We start from the raw sequence: 22,323 nt of genomic DNA on the forward strand, positions 1-22,323 counted from the left end.
CTGACCTGTCAATGTTTTTAATTTGCTGTTTTATACTTTTGTGAATTCAATGGTTTTTACTAGATTACTTGTAGTTTTTCATGTCTGTCTGTAATTTTTTTGAAATGACTTGGTGCTGCCTATCTTGGCCAGGGCGCTCTTGAAAAATAGATTTTAATCTCAATGAGCCCTTCCTGGTTAAATAAATAAATAACAAAGCAAAAAGTTTTTTTTTTTTGCAAATGTATAAAAAAATAAATCAACTATGACATTTACATAAGTACTGACTCTTTCCTCAGTACTTTGCTGAAGCACCTTGGCAGCGATTACGGCCTTGATTCTTCTTTGGTATGATGCTACAAGCTTGGCACACTTGTATTTGGGGAGTTTCTCCCATTCTTCTCTGCAGATCCTCTGAAGCTCTGTCAGGTTGGATGGGGAGTGTCGCTGCACAGCTATTTCTAGGTCTCTCAAGAGATGTTCAATCACCTTTCAAGTCCGGGCTCTGGCTGGGCCACTCAAGGACATTCAGAGACTTGTCCCGAAGCCACTTCTGCTTTGTCTTGGCTGTATGCTTAGGGTCGTTGTTCTGTTGGAAGGTGAACCTTCGCCCGAGTCTGAAATCCTGAGCGCTCTGTAGCAGGTTTTTATTAAGGATCTTTCTGTACTTTGCTCCATTCATCTTTCCCTCGATCCTGACTAGTCGCCCAGTCCCTGCCGCTGAAAAACATCCCTACAGCATGATGCTGCCACCATCTTTCCTCCAGACGTGATGCTTAGCATTCAGGCCAAGGAGTTCAATCTTGGGTTCATCAGACCAGAGTATTGTTTCTCATGGTCTGAGAGTCCTAGGATCCGAGGAAACCTTACACCATCCCCACGGTGATGCGTGGTGGCAGCTGTGGGGATGTTTTTTCCAGTGGCATGGACTGGTAGACCAGTCAGGATCGAGAGAAAGATGAACGGAGGAGTGTACCATAAAGGCCTGATTGGTGGAGTGCTACAGAGATGGTTCTGGAAGGTTCTCCCCTCTCCAGAGGAACTGGGCAGCCAGCTCTAGGAAGAGTCTTGGTGGTTCCAAACCTTTTCCATTTAAGAATGACGGAGGCCACAGTTTTTTGGCGACATTCAATGATGCATACATTTTTTTGTACCCTTCCCCAGATCTGTGCCTCAACACAATCCTGTCTCGGAGCTCTACGGACAGTCCTCATAGTGCATGTCAGAACAAAAACCAAGCTGTCAGTTTGGTTTTGCTGGAGATAAGGTTAATCTTGTCCTTTATGCTCATCATGTCACAGGTTGCTCCTGAGTATAATTGACACTGCTTTTCTCCATTGTGCAGTTGTAGGCTGACAATACATTTTTTCCCCTGTGCATGCATTGCTCCTGGTTGAATAGATATGTCCATTATTTCCATTCTCCAGTTCCTCTTCCAGGGCTGGTGTATCCACTGTGTTTAGTTGGCACAAGGCTTGTTTCTTCATGCACATTTTTGCTAATTGATTTACAATTTCACACAGACGTCAAGCCTTACCATAGGCTGGGCATAGCTCCCGTCCTCGCCTGTGATTGTTGCCGCAGTATCTGCATGTCCCAGGGCTTTCCCCTGCTGCACTCAATTGATGTTGGGTTTTTTCTTGCTTAAGTGTAGACCGCCGTCGGGGTCGCCATCCGTTGATGCTGTTGTCCCCTGATCTGTCCTGCGTCATTGCTCTCATTCTCCTATCTGTCAACACTGCAGCCCGGCATATCTCAATGGCAGAGGCTGGAGTGAGCACCCTCATCAGCAATCCCAAACACCACCCTGTCCCTTATCAGCTCATCTATTAATTGTCCATAGTCGTAAGAGGCTGCTTTCTCTTAATCGGGTCACAAAAGCATAAATTGACTCACCCTCTTGTATGCAGGTGCTGAAAATGAAGTGTTCAAAGATAAATAAAATAAAATATACAAGTTGTTATATACAAGTTGTGTTTGTAGATGGGATGAGACTCACTGCCCATCACTCTTCTCAGTGTTGCTGCCTGCACTTCAGCTGATTTTTCATATAATCCAGAGGCTAGCAGATCGTCTTCAAACTCGGCCATAAAATTAACACAGTTATTGCCTAAATCGGCAGTCATTTTCGTTTAATCTGGCGGCGGGATGTTGGTAGCCATGCTGACGCTGTCTGCAAGCTAGTTAACAAGAAACAAATTGCTAGTTAACTAGCTTGCTGCTAATGCTGATGCCAAAACCTTGATATCTTAAGGTACTTACAGCAGCAGTGCACTGCAGACTCCAGCAACCTGATGTACACCTTATTTTGGGTTCAGTTACTTCTGACACCATGTTTGTGTGATAAATGGCTCAGAGCTTTGAGAATACTTCAGTCATGTTAACACGGAAACCATGGAATGCCGTGACGGCCCAGAATGGAACCATAGTACATAAGGTTCAGTACACCTGAAGGCCAATAGGTGGGGACCTAGTCCCTCTAACAGGTGGACTATTCCTTGTAACATCTGTCTGTATCTGGTATTTCACTCCTACTGATCTTTGGTTGAAGAAAATGTACCTCCAGGATAGGCTAGACTTTATTCGTAGTGTAATCTGAGTTTAGGAGCAGAGGTTTTGATTGAATATTTTGGTCCTCGTTGGGGACTGTATTTGTTTCTAGGAACACATTTTATCCTACTAGCCTAGTACTGGTATTAGGCCTACTTTTATTTAAATCTGCAAAATGTAACTTTTTGGGCGACACGACCAAATGCGAGTTATAGATCTGTAATTCTCATTGAAGTCTAAGAAGCAGTAGATCTGTTCAGTGTGCGCCATATCTATGCTTTCCGTCTTTTACTTTCAGTTTTGTACACCAGCTGAAAATAAAATTATGAAAAATATCTTACTGCAGTTTAGATGGTAAAATGATTCTCTACACAATGACTGCTTGTTTTGTCACAAACTGAAAGTCTGCAACTATTCCAATTTTACCAAGCAGGAAATGGAGGAGCGATTTCTGCATATTGCACATTTAACTTAATTTTAGAGTGGACTACCGTGCACCATGAAAAAATGCCTCAGTATTTTTATATTGTCATGTTTTCCTTTAAATGTTTATTTTCCCCTCCAAAGAGTTTGTGTGAAGAAGTCGACTCAGGAACGATTGGCCCTGAAAATCCTAATTGATCGTCCCAAGGCCCGAAATGAGGTTTGAACCATTGTTTTGCTTTTCCGATTGTCTTTTGTACGTCCTTGTCTGGTTGTCGTCTGTGCTGTCGGTGTCTGTTTGGTCAGCGTTGAGTCTCCTGTGTCTATGTTCCAAAGGACATCCTATTCCCTATGTAGTGCATTACTTTTAACCAGGGCTCTAGGGCTAAAAATAGTGCACTATATAGGGAATAGTGTTCCATTCGGGGGCATGCACTTTGTCTCGTCTTTCGTCATTGTGTGTCTTCTTGTCTTATCTCCACTCTTCAACTAATACTCAGGGTGGCTGTGTCTATCACACACCCACCCAATGTCATCACCAGCCCACGACATACTTCCCTGATAAAGCACCTCCAGTTGATCAGCTGTGTGAGGTGAAGTCGAAACAAGCAATGCAGTCACATGTCACCCCCCACTCCCAAATTGACCCACTACTACTGTTTACTTTGTGCGTCAGGCATCTTACTGAGTCTACCTTTAACTCCCTGTTCTGTCCATGATTCAGGTGCGGCTCCACATGATGTGTGCTACACACCCCAACATTGTGCAGATTATGGAGGTGTACGCCAATAGTGTGCAGTTTCCTCATGAATCCATTCCAAGGTGAGGAGGAGCAAGTCCAATGTACCAGTACATACAGCATGTTATTGACGGGCTCATTTGAAACACATGTGAATGTTTTTATCGAATTGCTACAATGTGTATTTACACGTGTTATTCTCCTGCACCTAGTGTTCGTGTATCTGTTTAAATGTAACAATAGGTAACCATGACATTCAGATGTAACAACAAAACAAAAACTTTACCCCAAATTTGAGTAGAGGAAAATGCCTTGATTGCCTTAATTTTCCACTTCCATGTGGCTGCAGAGCGAGGTTACTGATCGTCATGGAGATGATGGAGGGAGGCGAGCTGTTCCACAGGATCAGTCAGCACAGACACTTTACAGAGAAGATGGCTAGCCAGGTCACCAAACAGGTAACCCTAAAATTCCTCTGTGATATAGTTGGTAGACCAAAGTGCTTGCAACACCAAGGGTCGATTCCTATTGGGGCCACCCATATGGAAAATGTATGCACGCATGACTAAGTCACTTTGGATAAAAGCGTTTGCTAAATGGTGTGTATTAGATTTATGCACATTCAAACGTGACAAATACCTCCTCTCAGGCTTCTAATGCACCCGTGTATTAATAACATAACTTCCTGTGAACGTTGTGTAGCTGAGCCGATGTCTGAGTTTCCTCTATCCCCCATCAGATCGGCCAGGCCCTGGAACACTGTCACTCACTGAATATTGCACATCGAGACCTGAAACCAGAGAACCTGCTCTTCAAGGATAACTCCCTGGTGAGGGGATAGATGGGCTTATGGGGAAATGTGCATGCGCACACACACAGCTCTTACTACAGCTGTCTAGTAATAGGCTACAACAAGCACGTTGCAAGAGTCCTTTCACCTTTTTAGAAAATATGTTCTGACGTTCTCCCTTTCATGTTCTAGGATGCACCGGTGAAGTTGTGCGATTTTGGATTTGCAAAGATTGACCAGGGGGACTTGATGACCCCACAGTTCACTCCTTACTACGTTGCACCTCAGGTAAGGATGGGTGCTCTGCTCAGTTCTGACACCAGGTTGGGGAGCATTTAAAAAAAAAAAGTCCTGCTTCAATGAGTGTCGTCTTCTCCTCTCACCCTAGGTACTTGAGGCTCAAAGGCGACACCAGAAGGAAAAGTCTGGAATAATACCTACCTCACCCACCCCTTACACCTATAACAAGGTGAGCAACTACCCTACCTCAGCCACGACAAACCATTATCCCACAAATGGCAGCATCTGTTTTTTTAAAGGATTTACAAAATCATCTCGCAAGCATCTTCGCATGCTGCAACATATTTCCACTATATGACATCAGTGTTGTTTGCAGGGTTGTGTCGAGCTCTCTTTCTCTATCCCTATGGCCTGGCTCATTCACTTTCCCTTGCTGTGCGTACAGAGCTGTGACCTGTGGTCCATGGGGGTGATCATCTATGTGATGCTGTGTGGCTACCCTCCCTTCTACTCCAAGCACCACAGCCGCACCATCCCCAAGGATATGCGCAAAAAGATCATGACGGCCAGCTTTGACTTCCCCGAGGACGAGTGGAGCCAGATCTCTGAAATGGCTAAGGACATTGTCCGCAAGTACGTCCCTACAGCAGGTCTTACTGTGTGTGCGCCAAGGATATTGTCCTCAAATACCTCCCCAACATGGATTGTGGGTGTCTCAAAACAGATGGCATGGTTCATCAGTGATATTTTAGGCAAAACCAATTTGGACTGCAACCAGTGCTGTATTGTTTGGATTGAGTAGGAACAGTCTAGTTCACTAATATTACTCTCCCTCTGTAGGCTGCTGAAGGTGAAGCCTGAGGAGAGGCTGACCATTGAGGGTGTACTGGAACACCCCTGGCTCAACTGCACAGAGGCCCTGGACAACGTGCTGCCCTCCGCACAGATGATGATGGACAAGGTGGGCCTGGATGGATGGACAGAGATAGAGAGCATTTATATAGCTCTGTCTCAAAGCATTACTTAGGCCCAGTCATACTTCATACAGGGCTGTGAGACTCTGGGGTCCAAACTTTTGCTGACTGCCTTAAAAACTTCAATGTTCATGGTGTAACACTTTGCCTTGTGACCCTTCCTGTCTCCCGCCAACTCTCTCTCCCTCTGCCAGGCAATGGTAGCAGGGATCCAGCAGGCCCATGCTGAACAGCTGGCTAACATGAGAATACAGGACCTCAACATCAGCCTCAAGCCACTCAACTCCGTCAATAACCCCATCCTGAGGAAAAGGAAACTCCTAGGGTCCGTTGGTCTCTCTGTCTGCCTGTCTGTCTTGTTACATGCCTCTCTGCCTCTTTTGTAGTTGGTTAGGATCTGCTTCACATTGTCTGACTGTAGAGCCCATAGTGAGGAGTGACTTTCAACAGCACTGCTAAACCAAATATGTGTGTGTGTGGTTGGTGTCTGGTATATGTATTTACTAACTGTGTGTTTTGTGGTACAGCAGTAAGCAGAGGGATGGCTTCTTCATCCACGATCCAGAGAACGGCGGCGAGGACGCCAATGTGGCCCTGGAGAAACTCAGAGACGTCATCGCTCAGTGTATCCTCCCACAGGCTGGTCAGTCTCGCCCACACACACACACAAACACACAAACGCACCCACACACAAACGCACCACACACACTTCACGTCAACCAATACAGGTGTACATCTCCTATTGACAAGCACAGACAAACAGACATGTATGCACTTACACATTTACTTGGTATACAGCACAGACAATTGACACTTAACTGTGTGTATGTGGCAGGGGAGAATGAGGACGAGAAACTGAATGAGGTGATGCATGATGCGTGGCGTTTCAACCGAGACTGCAAACTACTGCGAGACGGGCTGCAGGGCCTCAGCTGGGATGGTAGGCACAACACGGCACTATATATGGCATACAGTGTGCAATGTCAGCTTATACAGTTGAAGTCAGAAGTTTACATACACTTAGACTGGAGTCATTAACTTATTTTTCAACCACTCCACAAATTTTCAAACATTTGTTTACAGACTATATCACAATTCCAGTGGGTCAGAAGTTTACATGCACTAAGTTGACTGTGCCTTAAACAGCTTGGAAAATTCAAGAAAATGATGTCATGGCTTTAGAAGCTTCTGATAGGCTAATTTACATTATTTGAGTCAATTGGAGGTGTACCTGTGGATGTATTTCAAGGCCTACCTTCAAACTCAGTGCCTCTTTGCAAAATCAAAATAAATCAGGCAAGACCTCAGAAAACACGTGTGCAAGCAAGGAGGCCTACAAACCTGACTCAGCTCTGTCAGGAGGAATGGGCCAAAATTCACCCAATTTATTGTGGGAAGCTTGTGAAAGGCTACCTGAAATGTTTGACCCAAGTTAAACAATTAATAGATAATGCTACACTCAATTAGTATTTGGTATGTGAACTTCTGACCCACTGGGAATGTTATGAATTAAATAAAAGCTGATTTTAAAATGTTCTCTACTATTAATCTGACATTTCACATTCTTAAAATAAAGTGGTGATCTTAATTGACCTAAGACAGGACATTTTTGCTAGTATTAAATATCAGGAATTGTGAGAAACAGAGTTTAAATGTATCTGGCTAAGATGTATGTAAACTTCCAACTTCAACTGTATACAGTATTCAGACCCCTTGACTTTCCACAGTTTGTTACAGCCTTATTCTAAAATTGATTCAATAGTTGAATCTACACACAATACACCATGTTTGCAAATGTATACAACAAACTTAAATCACGTTTACCTAAGTATTCAGACCCTTTACTCAGTACTTTGTTGAAGCACCTTTGGCAGCGTTTGCAGCCTTGAGTCTTCTTGGGTATGATGCTACAAGCTTGGCACTCCGGTATTTGGGGAGTTTCTCCCATTTTTCTCTGCCGATCCTCTCAAACTCTGTCAGGTTGGATGGGGAGCGTTGCTGCACAGCTATTTTCAGGTCTCTCCAGAGATGTTCAATCGGGTTCAAGTCTGGGCTCTGGCTGGGCCACTCAAGGACATTCAGAGACTTGTCCCGAAGGCACTCCTGCGTTGTCTTGGCAGTGTGCTTAGGGTCGTTGTCCTGTTGGAAGGTGAACCTTTGCCCCAGTCTGAGGTCCTGAGCGCTCTGTAGCAGGTTTTCATCAAGGACGTCTCTGTACTTTGCTCCATTTCTTCTTTCTCTCGATCCTGACTAGTCTCCCAGTCACTACCGTTGAAAAACATCCCCACAGGATGATGCTGCCACCACCATGCTTCACCATAGGGATGGAGCCAGGTTTCTTCCAGACATGACGCTTGGCATTCATGCCAAATAGTTCAATCTTTGTTGTTTATCATGGTCTGAGGGTCTTTAGTTCCTTTTGGAAAACTCCAAGCAGGCTCTCATGTGCCTTTTACTGAGGAGTAGCTTCCGTCTGGCCGCTCTACCATAAAGGCCTGATTGGTGGATTGCTGCAGAGATGGTTGTCCTTCTGAAAGGTTCTCCAATCTCCACAGAGGAACTCTGGAGCTCTGTCAGTGACCATCGGGTTGTTGGTCACCTCCCTGACCAAGGCCCTTCTCCCTCGATTGCTCAGTTTGGCCGGGCGGCCAGCTCTATGAAGAGTCTTGGTGGTTCCAAACTTCTTCCATTTTTATGAATGACGGAGGCCACTGTTTTCTTGGGGACCTTCAATGGTGCAGATATTTTTTGGTACCCGTCCCCAGATCTGTGCCTCGACACAATCCTGTCTCGGAGCTCTACGGACTGTGGGACCTTTATATAGACCGGTGTGTGCCTTTCCAAATCATGTCCAATCAATTGAATTTACCACAGGTGGACTCCAATGAAGTTGTTGAAACATCTTAAGGATGAGCAATGGAAACAGGATGCACCTGAGCTCAATTTCAAGTCTCATAGCAAAGGGTCTGATACTTAAGTAAATAAAGTATTTCTAGGCAAACATTTAAACATTTTTCTTTAAAAAAAAAATATCTGTTTTTGAATAGGCCTGTAATGTAACAAAGTGGAAAATGTCTAGGGGCCTGAATCCTTTCCGAAGGCACTGCACTAATTTCTGTGGAGAAAATCCCATAATTAAAGGGAAGTTCTACCTTTTTTCAGCATAAAATTCTAATTCCTCAGTTAGTAACCTTTACCTGCTCACATGAAAATCACATGATGCACAGCAGATGATGGCATCAGTGTCTCCGGATGATGTCATCGGTAAACACTTATCTTCAATCTGTATGATAACAAAATATAGAAAAACAAAGTTTTGAAATGTGTTAATGTTGGATGGTGCTGGAGATGAAAATTATGTTGAAAAAGAGTGGAATTTCCCTAAAATCTGGTTCCAGTCAACATTTCCTTCTTTGGTCTCCATTGTAGGACGGGCCTTCTCTGACAAAGTGGACCGCTTGAAGTTGGCTGAAATAGTGAAACAGGCCATAGAGGAAAAGACACATTTACAAGACTCTCAGTAGCAAGTGATTTATTTATATCTCCTTTTGTATCTTTTATTCTAACATTTTTTTAAGCCAATGACTGTAGAGGCATTTTTATGTAAATTAACACGCTAAAACTATAGGATTTTTTAAAAATAATTCACTTGCAAGACTATTGTACTGTAGATATATTGAAAAGAGGCCTTGTTGGCACTATATTTTTTTTATGAACGACTGCAAAGAATAAACAAATCCTTATATTTTGGTAAAAAAGAAGAGGAAAATCACAAAAATATTATTTTCTGTAACCCACTGGAGGGAATTTTTACAAGCTGCTTGTCCTGGATGTCCAGGGTGATGTTTTAATCTCACTCGTTTTTATTTAATTGGATTCTTATTCCTTTACCTTTTTAACAATGCTACAAATTGTATTTATTTCACAAAGAAACCCTTATTTCTGACCATGAAGCCTGATGTTTGATAATTCTGTCAGTTGAACAATATGGGTCTCTAAAGCAGACAGAGGAACTAGGCTTAAACTTGGATTGTTTACCCATTGGGTGGTAAGTGGTCCAGGGGGTAGGGAGAGGGACCTCGGTGGAGGTGTGAGGGTTTCCTGTTTAGCTCCATTAGTTCGCTGAGATTACTGCTGTTGTACCTTGAAGCTGCTCTGCTTCAATCTAGATATCAGTAACAGTCAACTTTATTACGTAATGTGCAATAGTAATTTAAAGCATGTGCATAATTTGTACATAGGTTCAATATACATACAGTGCCTTGCGAAAGTATTCGGCCCCCTTGAACTTTGCGACCTTTTGCCACATTTCAGGCTTCAAACATAAAGATATAAAACTGCATTTTTTTGTGAAGAATCAACAACAAGTGGGACACAATCATGAAGTGGAACGACATTTATTGGATATTTCAAACTTTTTTAACAAATCAAAAACTGAAAAATTGGGCGTGCAAAATTATTCAGCCCCTTTACTTTCAGTGCAATAAACTCTCTCCAGAAGTTCAGTGAGGATCTCTGAATGATCCAATGTTGACCTAAATGACTAATGATGATAAATACAATCCACCTGTGTGTAATCAAGTCTCCGTATAAATGCACCTGCACTGTGATAGTCTCAGAGGTCCGTTAAAAGCGCAGAGAGCATCATGAAGAACAAGGAACACACCAGGCAGGTCCGAGATACTGTTGTGAAGAAGTTTAAAGCCGGATTTGGATACAAAAAGATTTCCCAAGCTTTAAACATCCCAAGGAGCACTGTGCAAGCGATAATATTGAAATGGAAGGAGCATCAGACCACTGCAAATCTACCAAGACCTGGCCGTCCCTCTAAACTTTCAGCTCATACAAGGAGAAGACTGATCAGAGATGCAGCCAAGAGGCCCATGATCACTCTGGATGAACTGCAGAGATCTACAGCTGAGGTGGCAGTCTGATGGACAACAATCAGTCGTATATTGCACAAATCTGGCCTTTATGGAAGAGTGGCAAGAAGAAAGCCATTTCTTAAAGATATCCATAAAAAGTGTTGTTTAAAGTTTGCCACAAGCCACCTGGGAGACACACCAAACATGTGGAAGAAGGTGCTCTGGTCAGATGAAATCAAAATTGAACTTTTTGGCAACAATGCAAAACGTTATGTTTGACGTAAAAGCAACACAGCTCATCACCCTGAACACACCATACCCACTGTCAAACATGGTGGTGGCAGCATCATGGTTTGGGCCTGCTTTTCTTCAGCAGGGACAGGGAAGATGGTTAAAATTGATGGGAAGATGGATGGAGCCAAATACAGGACCATTCTGGAAGAAAACCTGATGGAGTCTGCAAAAGACCTGAGACTGGGATGGCGATTTGTCTTCCAACAAGACATTGATCCAAAACATAAAGCAAAATTTACAATGGAATGGTTCAAAAATAAACATATCCAGGTGTTAGAATGGCCAAGTCAAAGTCCAGACCTGAATCCAATCGAGAATCTGTGGAAAGAACTGAAAACTGCTGTTCACAAATGCTCTCCATCCAACCTCACTGAGCTTGAGCTGTTTTGCAAGGAGGAATGGGAAAAAATGTCAGTCTCTCGATGTGCAAAACTGATAGAGACATACCCCAAGCGACTTACAGCTGTAATCGCAGCAAAGTATTAACTTAAGGGGGCTGAATAATTTTGCACGCCCAATTTTTCAGTTTTTTATTTGTTAAAAAAGTTTGAAATATCCAATAAATGTCGTTCCACTTCATGATTGTGTCCCACTTGTTGTTGATTCTTCACAAAAAAATACAGTTTTATATCTTTATGTTTGAAGCCTGAAATGTGGCAAAAGGTCGCAAAGTTCAAGGGGGCCGAATACTTTCGCAAGGCACTGTACATGTTGTAAAATACACAATGCTCAAAAGTATGTGCACGCCTGCTCGTTGAACATCTCATTACAAAATCACGGGCATTAATATGGAGTTGGTCCAAATAGCCTGTCCTCAGTTGCAACACTCAATACTGAGTTCCAAACTACCCCTGGAAGCAAAGTCAGCACAAGAACTGTTTGTCAGGAGCTTCATGAAATGTGTTTCCATGGCCTAGCAGCCGCACACAAGCCTAAGATTCCCATGTGCGATGCCAAGCGATTGGCTGGAGTGGTCTAAAGCTCGCCACCATTGGACACTGGAGATGTGTTCTCTGGAGTGATGAATCATGCTTCACCATCTGGCAGTCTGATGGATGAATCTGGGTTTGGCGGATGCCATGAAAGCACTAACTTCCAGAATGCATAGTGCCAACTGTAAAGTTTGTTGGAGGCGGAATAATGGTCTGGGGCTGTTTTTCACGGTTCGGGTTAGGCCCCTTAGTTCCAGTGAAGGGAAGTCTTAACGCTACTGCATGCAATGACATTCTGGAGGATTCTGTGCTTTGAAATGGTTTGTCAAAATCGGTGTGGAAGAACTTGAATGGCTTGCACAGAGCCCTGATCTCAACCCCATCAAACACTTTCTGGGATGAATTGGAACACTGACTGCGAGCCAGACATCAGTTCCGGACCTCACTAATGCTCTTGTAGCTTAATGGGAAGCAAATCTCTACAGCAATGTAGAGCAATGACTGATCTTCATGTTTTAAAGTACTGATGGACTGTCATTTCTCTTTGCTTATTTGAGCTGTTCTTGCCATAATATGGACTTGATCTTTTACCAAATAGGGTTAGCTTCTGTATACCACCCCTACCTTGTCACAACACAACTGATAGGCTCAAACACATTAAGATGGAAAGAAATACCACAAATTAACTTTGAACAAGGCACACTTGTGAATTAAAATGCATTCCAGATTACTATGAAGCTGGTTGAGAGCATGCCAATACTGTGCAAAGCTGTCCTCAAGGATAATGGTGGCTACTTTGAAGAATCTCAAATATAAAATGTATTTTGATTTGTTTAACACTTTTTTGGGGGGGGGGGGGGGGTTACTACATGACTATATGTGTTATTTCATAGTTTTGATGTCTTCATTGTGATTCTACAATGTAGAAAATTGTACAAATGAAGATAAACCCTTGAATGAGTGTGTCCAAACTTTTGACTGGTACTGTATACAGTTGAAGTCGGAAGTTTACATACACCTTAGCCAAATACATTTAAACTCAGTTTTTCACAATTCCTGGTATTTAATCCTAGCAAAAATTCCCTGTCTTAGTTCAGTTAGGATCACCACTTTATTTTAAGAATGTGAAATGTCAGAATAATAGTAGAGATCTATTTCAGCTTTTATTTCCTTCATCACATTCCCGTTGGGTCAGAAGATTACATGCACTAAATTAGTATTTGGTAGCATTGCCTTTAAATTGTTTAACTTGGTCCAAATGTTTTGGGTAGCCTTCCACAAACTTCCCACAATAAGTTGGGTGAATTTTGTCCCATTCCTCCTGACAGAGCTGGTGTAACTGAGTCAGGTTTGTATGCCTCCTTGCTCGCACACACTTTTTCAGTTCTGCCTACAAATGTTCTATAGGATTGAGGTCAGGGCTTTCTGATGGCCACTCCAATAACTGGATTTTGGATGTATGCTTGGGGTCATTGTCCATTTGGAAGACCCGTTTGCGACGAAGCTCAAGACTGATGCCTTGAGATGTTGCTTCAATATATCCACATAATTTTCCTTCTTCATGAAGCCATCTATTTTGTGAAATGCACCAGTCCCTCCTGCAGCAAAGAACCCCCACAACATGATGCTGCCACCCCTGTGCTTCACTGTTGGAATGGTGTACTTTGGCTTGCAAGCCTCCCCCTTTTTCCTCATAACATAGATGGTCAAACAGTTCTATTTTTGTTTCATCAGACCAGAGGACATTTCTCCAAAAAGTATGATCTTGTGTGCAGTTGCAAACCGTAGTCTGGCTTTTTTATGGCGGTTTTGGAGCAGTGGTTTCTTCCTTGCCGGGCAGCCTTTCCGGTTATGTCGGTATAGGACTCGTTTTACTGTGGATATAGATACTTTTGTACCCGTTTCCTCCAGCATCTTCACACGGTCCTTTGCTGCTGTTCTGGGATTGATTTTCACTTTTTGCATCAAAGTATGTTCATCTCTAGGAGACAGAATGCGTCTTCTTCCTGAGCGGTATGGCGGCTGCGTGGTCCCATGGTGTTTATATTTGAGTACTATTGTTTGTACAGATGAACGTTGTACCTGAAGGCGTTTGGAAATTGCCCCCAAGGATGAACCAGACTTGTGGAGGTCTACAATTATTTTTTTGTCTTGGCTGATTTATTTAGGTTTTCCCATTAATGTCAAGCAAAGAGGCACTGAGTTTGAAGGTAGGCCTTAAAATACATCCACAAGTACACCTCCAATTGACTCAAATGATGTAAATTAGCCTATCAGAAGCTTCTAAAGTCATGACATCCTTTTCTGTAATTTTCCAAGCTGTTTAAAGGCACAATCAACTTTGTGTATGTAAACTTCTGACCCACTGGAATTGTGATACAGTGAAATAATCTGTCTGTAAACAATTGTTGGAAAAATTACTTGTCATGCACAAAGTAGATGTCGTAACCGAATTGCCAAAACTATAGTTTAACAAGAAATTTGTGGAGTGGTTTAAAAATGAGTTTTAATGACTCCAACCTGAGTGTACGTAAACTTCCGACTTCAACTGTACATTTGAACCTTCCTATGGACTTAAGTCTTAGCCTTATTTGCGCATTTTGCCCCTTGCAGGAACTTACACTGAGGTGAATAACATTAGGAAATAAATCATTTAGATTTTCTCCTTAATCGATGTGCTGACTCCCTGTTTGGCCATGTAAATACGTCCTCTTACATTCAAGTGTATTGAGCAAGGGTTGGTTGCAATGTAAATGCATATTGTCAGACTGTTTTCCTCAATTCATATTTGATCAAAGCAATGACTGCAAGTGTGTGTGTTTGAGGCATATGAATCAATGCTGATGTTGTACCCCAAACTGCTGCCTACCCCTGCAATAACCTGTTGTGCATGGGAACAGCTGGAAAAGAGAGGCTAGTGATGTGTAGCCGAAGTAAGAAGCTAGATATTAGGCCATTCAGGCTAAATAGTTACCATTCAAAGTGCAAGAAAAAAAGTTAACAGATTATGAAATGGCAGATCCAGATCCATCCTGTGCTCTGTGGTCGCCGGGCATGCAAAGCTCCGCTATTGATTAGGCCTACGTTTTTAGACAAGACAATTATTATACCTGGGCTACAACAGTGAAAATCAAGTGAGTACACAATTGTCCATAGGCTGTAAACTGTAGTGATGTAGGCTAATTTGAATAACCGCTCAAACGTCCAGTTTTTGTTTCAGGCCGAAATAACTACTTAGGCATTACAGCCTAGGCCTGACTATGCAACTGTTTGGGTCTATTCTCAAAAGTTTAGAAGGTCCAGAAAGGTACATTAGCAGGCCACTCATAATGTATGTATTTTGTCAGGATGTATGTAGCCCAGTGTTAATATCAGCCTACTAGAGGAAAATATGGGCTTCTCTCCAACTCCCCGCTCGTTCTTAATGCTGTAGCCTATTTACATTCAGCAAGTAAGAGCAAGCGTCCATTTCTTGTTCAATAGGTTATTAGAAAGTTAAAGAAAATCAGTTGAATTAAGTGTCCAGCAAGCTTTTGTAGTCTGGCTTTTCCTGGAACTCCAGAAGATTTTAAGAGGAATAGCGGTGGCAGCAGAGAGGCCAGGTGTGTACTTGTGAAACAGAACAAAGACAGACCGGCTTTAGATGTAGCCTATAGCCTATTCAAGTTAGAAGCATATTAGCCCATAATTCATAAGCTCATTGTTAGGCGTAATACTGCAGTGGATATATCCAGTCAATTTACACAGCAGAAAAAGTTTATTAGATAACGAAGTCATAGGTAGCCTTACACTATGTACGCTCCCTTCCAGTCCCCGGGTACCAGCTCGAAAATCTACCCTATTTCAGTTTTTTAGGGACAAGAAACGTATCCTACCTAGGCTGCAACAACACAATGTAATGAAGAATGTTATTATTGTTAAGTGGGTACAAAACTCTAGTCTAGGGCTCCCGAGTGGCGCAGAGGTCTAAGGCACTATCTCAGTGCTAGAGGCGTCACTACAGACACCCTGGTTCGAGTCCAGGCTGTATTACAACCGGCCGTGATTGGGAGTCCCATAGGGCGGCACACAATTGGCCCAGCGTCGTCCGAGTTTGTCCAGTGTAGACTGTCATTGTAAATAAGAATTTGTTCTTAACTGATTTGCCTAGTTAAATATATATATATATATATATATATATATATCATTTGGATCAGTTATGGGGTTTTTCTCTGCAGTATAGCCTACAAGCTCCAGGCACATTAGCAGGCCATTAAGGTGGATTTTTTCCGGATGTATCTGTGAACAGAAATATGCTGAAGCAGGGATTTCTAGTGGCGCACATATGAATTATGATATTGCGTGAGCGCGGAGGAAGTTATATCCATAGTTTCCACATTTTTTGCTTCTTCGTATTAAAAGCATTTGAAAATTAGGTGACTACTTCTTAATCATTCTGATTGTGTTCTGATTGTGACATGTTGTAAAATGTCTCACAGCGTGAAATGCTGCTGTCAAATCTTGCCATAGGTTTTGGATGTGAATCAGATCTGGCCACTTCACTCGCCATTCAAGAACAGTCCAGTTCACAATTCCTGGGTGCTTTTTTTTTTCTTCTATCTCTGGAGTTGTGCTGCTGGAAGATGCACAACCTTCAATGGAGACCCAGTTCTTGGACACTGGGTTGAACATTGGACTACAAAACACCTAACAATCAGGCTGATTTCATGATGCCTTGTGCACTTTCAAGGCCAGCAGTACCAGATGCAACAACAGAATTACCAGACCTACCCATGTTTGATTGTAGAGAGGGTGTCAGTTAACACTGATCTGTATTGTCCACAGAACATTTTCCCCAGGATTTCTGGCTTGTTTAGGTGGTTTAAAAAAAAAAAAAGTTAAATCACGCTTTCTTGTCTCCTTCATCAGTGGGTTCTTCCTATGTCTACCAACGACCAAATGAAGCAGTCAAAGAAAAAAACACCCTCCAATCAATTATGGGTGAGGTTAGATAATACTGTGGGGTTGCTTTGCTGCCCCTGGTACTGGGTGCCTTGAATGTGTGCAAGACAGTAAATATTCAGATTTGGAGTGCAATGTTCAACCCAGTGCCAAAAAACTGTTGAAGATTGTGGGTCTTCCAACAGGACAACGACCCCAAACACACACAAAAAGCAGACTGGACTTTTCTTGAGTGGCCAGTGACGAGTCCAGATCTAAATCACATCCATAACCTATGGTGAAAGCTGAAAACAGCAGTTGGCAGTGGGCACCCTTCAAACATTGAAGAATTAGAGGAGTTTGCTGCTGCAGAGTGGGCCAAATTGTCATTAGAAAGATGCAGCAAGATCATTGATGGCTACAATAAGTATTTGTTGGCAGTTATCTTGGCCGAAGGCTGTGCAACCAAGTACTAGCTCCGGGGTGCCAATTTTGTCCATGCCATTTGTCTTTATTTTCCTCAGTTAAAATTGTAAACTTAAGTTCACAAAAATATATTTGGTTCTGCAATGCTGAAAATCCAATAGTGTGGAGACTTTTTTTTCATTTTCAACTTATTTGAGAAGAAATTGGGAATTATTTAAAAGTGCAAGGGTGCCAAAATATTTGTCTGCAACTGTACATATCTGCTGTAGATCCACAGATGCAGGCAGCCCCTATAGGCCTACATGTTGACCTCCTAGCTATACTGTATCTGTTTCTCAAATGGCACCCTATTCCCTACAGTTGAAGTCGGAAGTTTACATACACTTAGGTTGGAATCACTAAAACTCGTTTTTCAACCACTCCACACATTGTCAACAAAAAATCTATTGTTTTGGCAAGTCGGTTAGGACATCTATTTTGTGCATGACACAAGTAATTTTTCCAACAATTGTTTACAGACAGAGTGAATTATAAATGAAATAATCTGACAATTCCAGTGGGTCAGAAGTTTACATACACTAAGTTGACTATGCCTCAAACAGCTTGGAAAATTCCAGAAGATGTCATGGCTTTAGAAGCTTCTGATTGGCTAATTGAAATAATTTGAGTCAATTGGAGATGTACCTGTGGATGTATGTCAAGGCCTACCTTCAAACTCATTGCCTCTTTGCTTGACATCATGGGAAAATCAAAAGAAATCAGCGTAGACCTCCACAAGTCTGGTTCATCCTTGAGGGCAATTTCCAAATGCCTGAAGGTACCACGTTTATCTGTACAAACAATAGTACGCAAGTATAAACACCATGGGACCACGCAGCCATCATACCACTCATGAAGGAGACGTGTTCTGACTCCTAGAGATGAATGTACTTTGGTGCGAAAAGTGCAAATCAATTCCAGAACAACAGCAAAGGACCTTGTGAAGATACTGGAGGAAACAAGTACAAAAGTATCTGTATCCACAGTAAAACGAGTCCTATATCAACATAACCTGAATGGCCACTCAGCAAGGAAGAAACCGCCATAAAAAAGCTAGACTACGGTTTGCAACTGCACATGGGGACAAAGATTGTACTTTTTGGAGAAATGTCCTCTGGTCTGATGAAACAAAAATAGAAATGTTTGGCCATAATGACCATTATGTTTGGAGGAAAAAGGGGAGGTTTGCAAGCCAAAGAACACCGTCGCAACCGTGAAGCACGGGGGTGGCAGCATCATGCTGTGGGGGTGCTTTGCTGCAGGAGGGACTGGTGCACTTCACAAAATAGATGGTATTATGCGGATATATTGAAGCAACATCTCAAGACATCAGTCAGGAAGTTAAAGCTTGTTCGCAAATGGCTCTTCCAAATGGACAATGACCCCAAGCATACTTCCAAAGTTGTGGTAAAATGGCTTAAGGACAACAGTCCAGTATTGGAGTGGCCATCACAAAGCCCTGACCTCAATCCTATAGAACATTTGTGGGCAGAACTGAAAAGTGTGTGTGAGCAAGGAGGCCTACAAACCTGACTCAGTTACACCAGCTCTGTCAGGGGGAATGGGCCAAAATTTACCCAACTTATTATGGGAAGCTTGTGGAAGGCTACCCGAAAAGTTTGTCCCAAGTTAAACAATTTAAAGGCAATGCTACCAAATGCTAATTGAGTGTATGGAAACTTCTGACCCACTGGGAATGTGACGAAATAAATAAATGCTGAAATAAATCACTCTACTATTATTCTGACATTTCACATTCTTAAAATAAAGTGGTGAGCCTAACTGACCTAAGAGGGAATTTTTACGAGGATTAAATATCAGGATTTGTGAAAAACTGAGTTTAAATGTGTATGTAAAGGTGTATGTAAAATTCCCGACTTAAACTGTATATAGTGCACTACTAAGGGCCTCATTTTATAAAGGTTGCATACTCACAAAATATGCCCCAAAATTAGCATTTGGCATTTATAAAAACTGTACTTGTCATGAGAATGTGTTTTATTCTCCCGTAAACTTTAGACCAAGCATTCGTACAGTTTCTAGTCATTGAAGTATAGTATTGCAACAAGGCAAAAGTACCCTAATAGCCCTGTGCAAATGGGAAATATGACTTACTCATAACAAAAAACCTGTAGCTAAAATATAATAACTTGCAATAATTTGCTGTTAGTGAGAAGAGCGAAAATCCATTTTCTTTGTATTCTATAATAATTAGAAATGCATTTCTTATTAATTTCATTTCATGATCATTGCAGAATAAATTCCTCACCTTTTCTGACTGATGGTTTTATACTTTTGAAATAGCCTATTGGCCTACAACAAGTAGCCAATAAGATACCATTCCTCCCATCTCATTTATTTGGACCCACTTAACAGCAGTAAATCGATAAGCTACCAGTATTTTGCCCTGTGCGATCCGATCCAAACACATGTTAACCGTAGAACAGACGGTTCAGCTTTTCCATTGACGTTTGAAGGCTACGTCTGAATACTGTAATGTAAAACTTTGAGTAGCCTAGACAATATTTTAATTTAGAAACATAATACATATATCATAACCATTGCACCTTTTCTGACCATGAGTTCATATTCCTGAAGTAGCGATACAACAAATTAACATGCACATCTCTTATTTCATTGGGACTATTAGATGTGCATCCGAAAGGGAGTGCGGTTTATAACATACAGGTGAACAGACAGTTGATGTTTTGTATTGAAGTGTGTAGGCTACCACTCACTGTAAGTAGACCTACTGTAGTTGGGAAAAAAATCAGAGTAGACAGTGTTTCGAATTCGCGGGCAGTGCAGCATATTTAGGTTTGGTGAAAAAGTAAATGCAAAACATTGAATTCAAACGATCCAAAACTATTTGCAATTGTTTTTGTGTTTCAGAAACAGTCAAATACAGCAAATGTCACAAAAATATTTAACAATGCCAACACCAAAGACATTTGATCAAGTTTGCCTTTGATATTTCCTTTAGTTATACTGTCTTGGCCTAATTCCAATACTTCCAAAGTATACAGAAAACAATTGCATTATTGTCACTGTAAAATGTGAATAATGTGCGTTATTCGGCGGAGTTATAATGCTTGTAAACGCGTCTCATTTATAAAGGGAAACGTGTGTGTGTGTGTGACGTGAGTCAAATTTATGAATCTTAATGTTTTTGTACTTGCGCAGTATTTTCAGAAATAGCGCACGCAGATATCTAGGGTAAAATTTCACGCAACGGTTATAAATGAGACCCCAGAGGCCGATATAGTGCATTTTATAGGGAATAGGGTGCCATGTGAGAAACACTGTATATACAGTATCTCTCCCCTAACGAATTCAGCAGAGAAGGGCTATGGCTCTACCAAAACAATACCTTGCCTGTATTATTTATAATTAATCCTGACACCATGTTTTATTTTTTTGGTTTTCTCCTATGTAGCATTATGGAAGACCTGTATCAATTCGTATTCTTCTTTTCCTTTCTTTGTCCTCTGCCCTCTTGGGCATGTCATGAACATGCTGACTGACTACTTGTATTAAATTAATTATTTGCAACGATAAGATGTGTGTGTGATATTCAGGTCTCAGTGTTGCAATAGTGCATATATACAGTGCCTTCAGAAAGATATTCACACCCCTTGACTTTTTCCACATTTAGTTGTGTTACAGCCTGAATTTAAAATATATTATATTCAGATTTATCCTCACTGGCTTCTACACAATACTCCATAATGTCAAAGTGGAATTATGTTTAGAAATGTTTACTAATTAATTAAGCATGGACTCACTCTGTATGCAATAATATCGTTTACAAATATTACAAAACATGCATCATGTTTGCAACAAGACACTAAAGTAATACTGCAAAGAATGTGGCAAAGCAATTAACACTTTGTATTCAGGAGAAAAAGTTATGTTTGGGGCAAATCCAATACAACACATTACTGAGTATCACTCTCCATATTTTCAAGCATAATGGTGGCAGCATCATGTTATGGGTATGCTTGTAATCGTTAAGGATTAAAAAAATGGAATGGAGCTAAGCACAGCCAAAATCCTAGAGGAAAATGTGGTTCAGTCTGCTTTCCACCAAAAACTGGGAGATTAATTCACCTTTCAGCAGGACAATAACCCAAAACACAAACCCATATCTACCCAGGGGTTGCTTACCAAGAAGAATGAATGTTCCTGAGTGGCCAAGTTACAGTTTTGATTTAAATCTACTTGACAATCTATGGCCTGAAGATTGTTGTCTAGCAATGATCAATAGCTCATTAGATTTATTTTTAAGAATAATGGGAAAAGTTGCACAATCCAGGTGTGGAAAGCTCTTAGCGCCTTACCCAGAAAGACTCACTTATACAGTATATGGTAATTTTCAAATTTTCATACATTCGTAGAATGTTTGGGAATTACGTAGAGTAGCCCAAGGCATTTATGAAAATTCTATAGCAATGTAGAGTGGGAAAGCGGCCGTGCGTTTTGACAATTAAGACACTGCAGGAAATAAAAACTAATCTCTCTCATCAAGTAAGGGCATCTACACAGATGGGTGTGCCATTGCCAATTAGGGCTACAGTAGGCCTTTATGCAAATAAGCCATTTGCCACAGGGGCCTGCCATCATTCACGTTGAACTGGACTGTGTTTACAGGCATTTGCAATAGTACAATTTTTGAACATTAGAACACATTCTCCAAATGCCACGAAATATACCTGAATGGATTTCTGGAAATATGTCAATACCATCTGAGTTCTATTACATTTGGGAACTTTATAGACCTATTGATCAAACAAACATGAAAAAGGAAACCGCACACTGCTCTTGGTAGTATCACTGATATTTAATAAGCTTACGTATTGAACAAACATGAAAAGGTAAGCTGTCTCTCGCTCAGTTATGCACATCAACAAGATCAACAACTAATGCTAGCCAGAGCGAGATGAGCTAAAATCTAACGAGGGAACATTAAATAAATCCTCTCAATCCTTTTCAGCTAGTTGGCTATCAAAATTGCACTGATAAACGATGGGGAATACTATGGTGTCAACTCCGATTCAAAAGTTGAACGGGCTAGAGTGAGTCAACACTTGAGTCGAGAGAGAAGAAATGTGGTCGAGCGAGCAGAGGACCGTCTGTCAAGACTCAAATGACT

The 22,323-nt window shown here is 41.5% G+C and overlaps 1 protein-coding gene across 7 annotated transcripts in view; it reads left to right on the top strand.

The window, feature by feature from the left end:
* Positions 1-22,323, top strand: part of LOC110535681 (MAP kinase-activated protein kinase 5) — a 37,281-nt gene that overhangs the window by 13,692 nt on the left and 1,266 nt on the right. For 3 of the 7 annotated variants that reach the window (XM_021620843.2, XM_036935440.1, XM_021620842.2), the window contains 12 exons: positions 3,097-3,172; positions 3,677-3,774; positions 4,041-4,149; positions 4,431-4,520; positions 4,674-4,769; positions 4,870-4,950; positions 5,167-5,354; positions 5,562-5,682; positions 5,890-6,020; positions 6,223-6,338; positions 6,531-6,635; positions 9,125-9,644. In XM_021620843.2, the coding sequence (XP_021476518.1) occupies positions 3,097-3,172; positions 3,677-3,774; positions 4,041-4,149; positions 4,431-4,520; positions 4,674-4,769; positions 4,870-4,950; positions 5,167-5,354; positions 5,562-5,682; positions 5,890-6,020; positions 6,223-6,338; positions 6,531-6,635; positions 9,125-9,219 (1,306 nt within the window). In that variant the 3' untranslated portion in view covers positions 9,220-9,644. Of the gene's footprint in view, positions 1-3,096; positions 3,173-3,676; positions 3,775-4,040; positions 4,150-4,430; positions 4,521-4,673; positions 4,770-4,869; positions 4,951-5,166; positions 5,355-5,561; positions 5,683-5,889; positions 6,021-6,222; positions 6,339-6,530; positions 6,636-9,124; positions 9,645-22,323 lie in introns of those variants that run through there. The other 4 variants (XM_036935441.1, XM_021620847.2, XM_021620846.2 and 1 more) reach the window with 2 other exon arrangements.

Source organism: Oncorhynchus mykiss, chromosome 11 (assembly GCF_013265735.2).
Source record: "Oncorhynchus mykiss isolate Arlee chromosome 11, USDA_OmykA_1.1, whole genome shotgun sequence".
Lineage (NCBI taxonomy): Eukaryota > Metazoa > Chordata > Actinopteri > Salmoniformes > Salmonidae > Oncorhynchus > Oncorhynchus mykiss.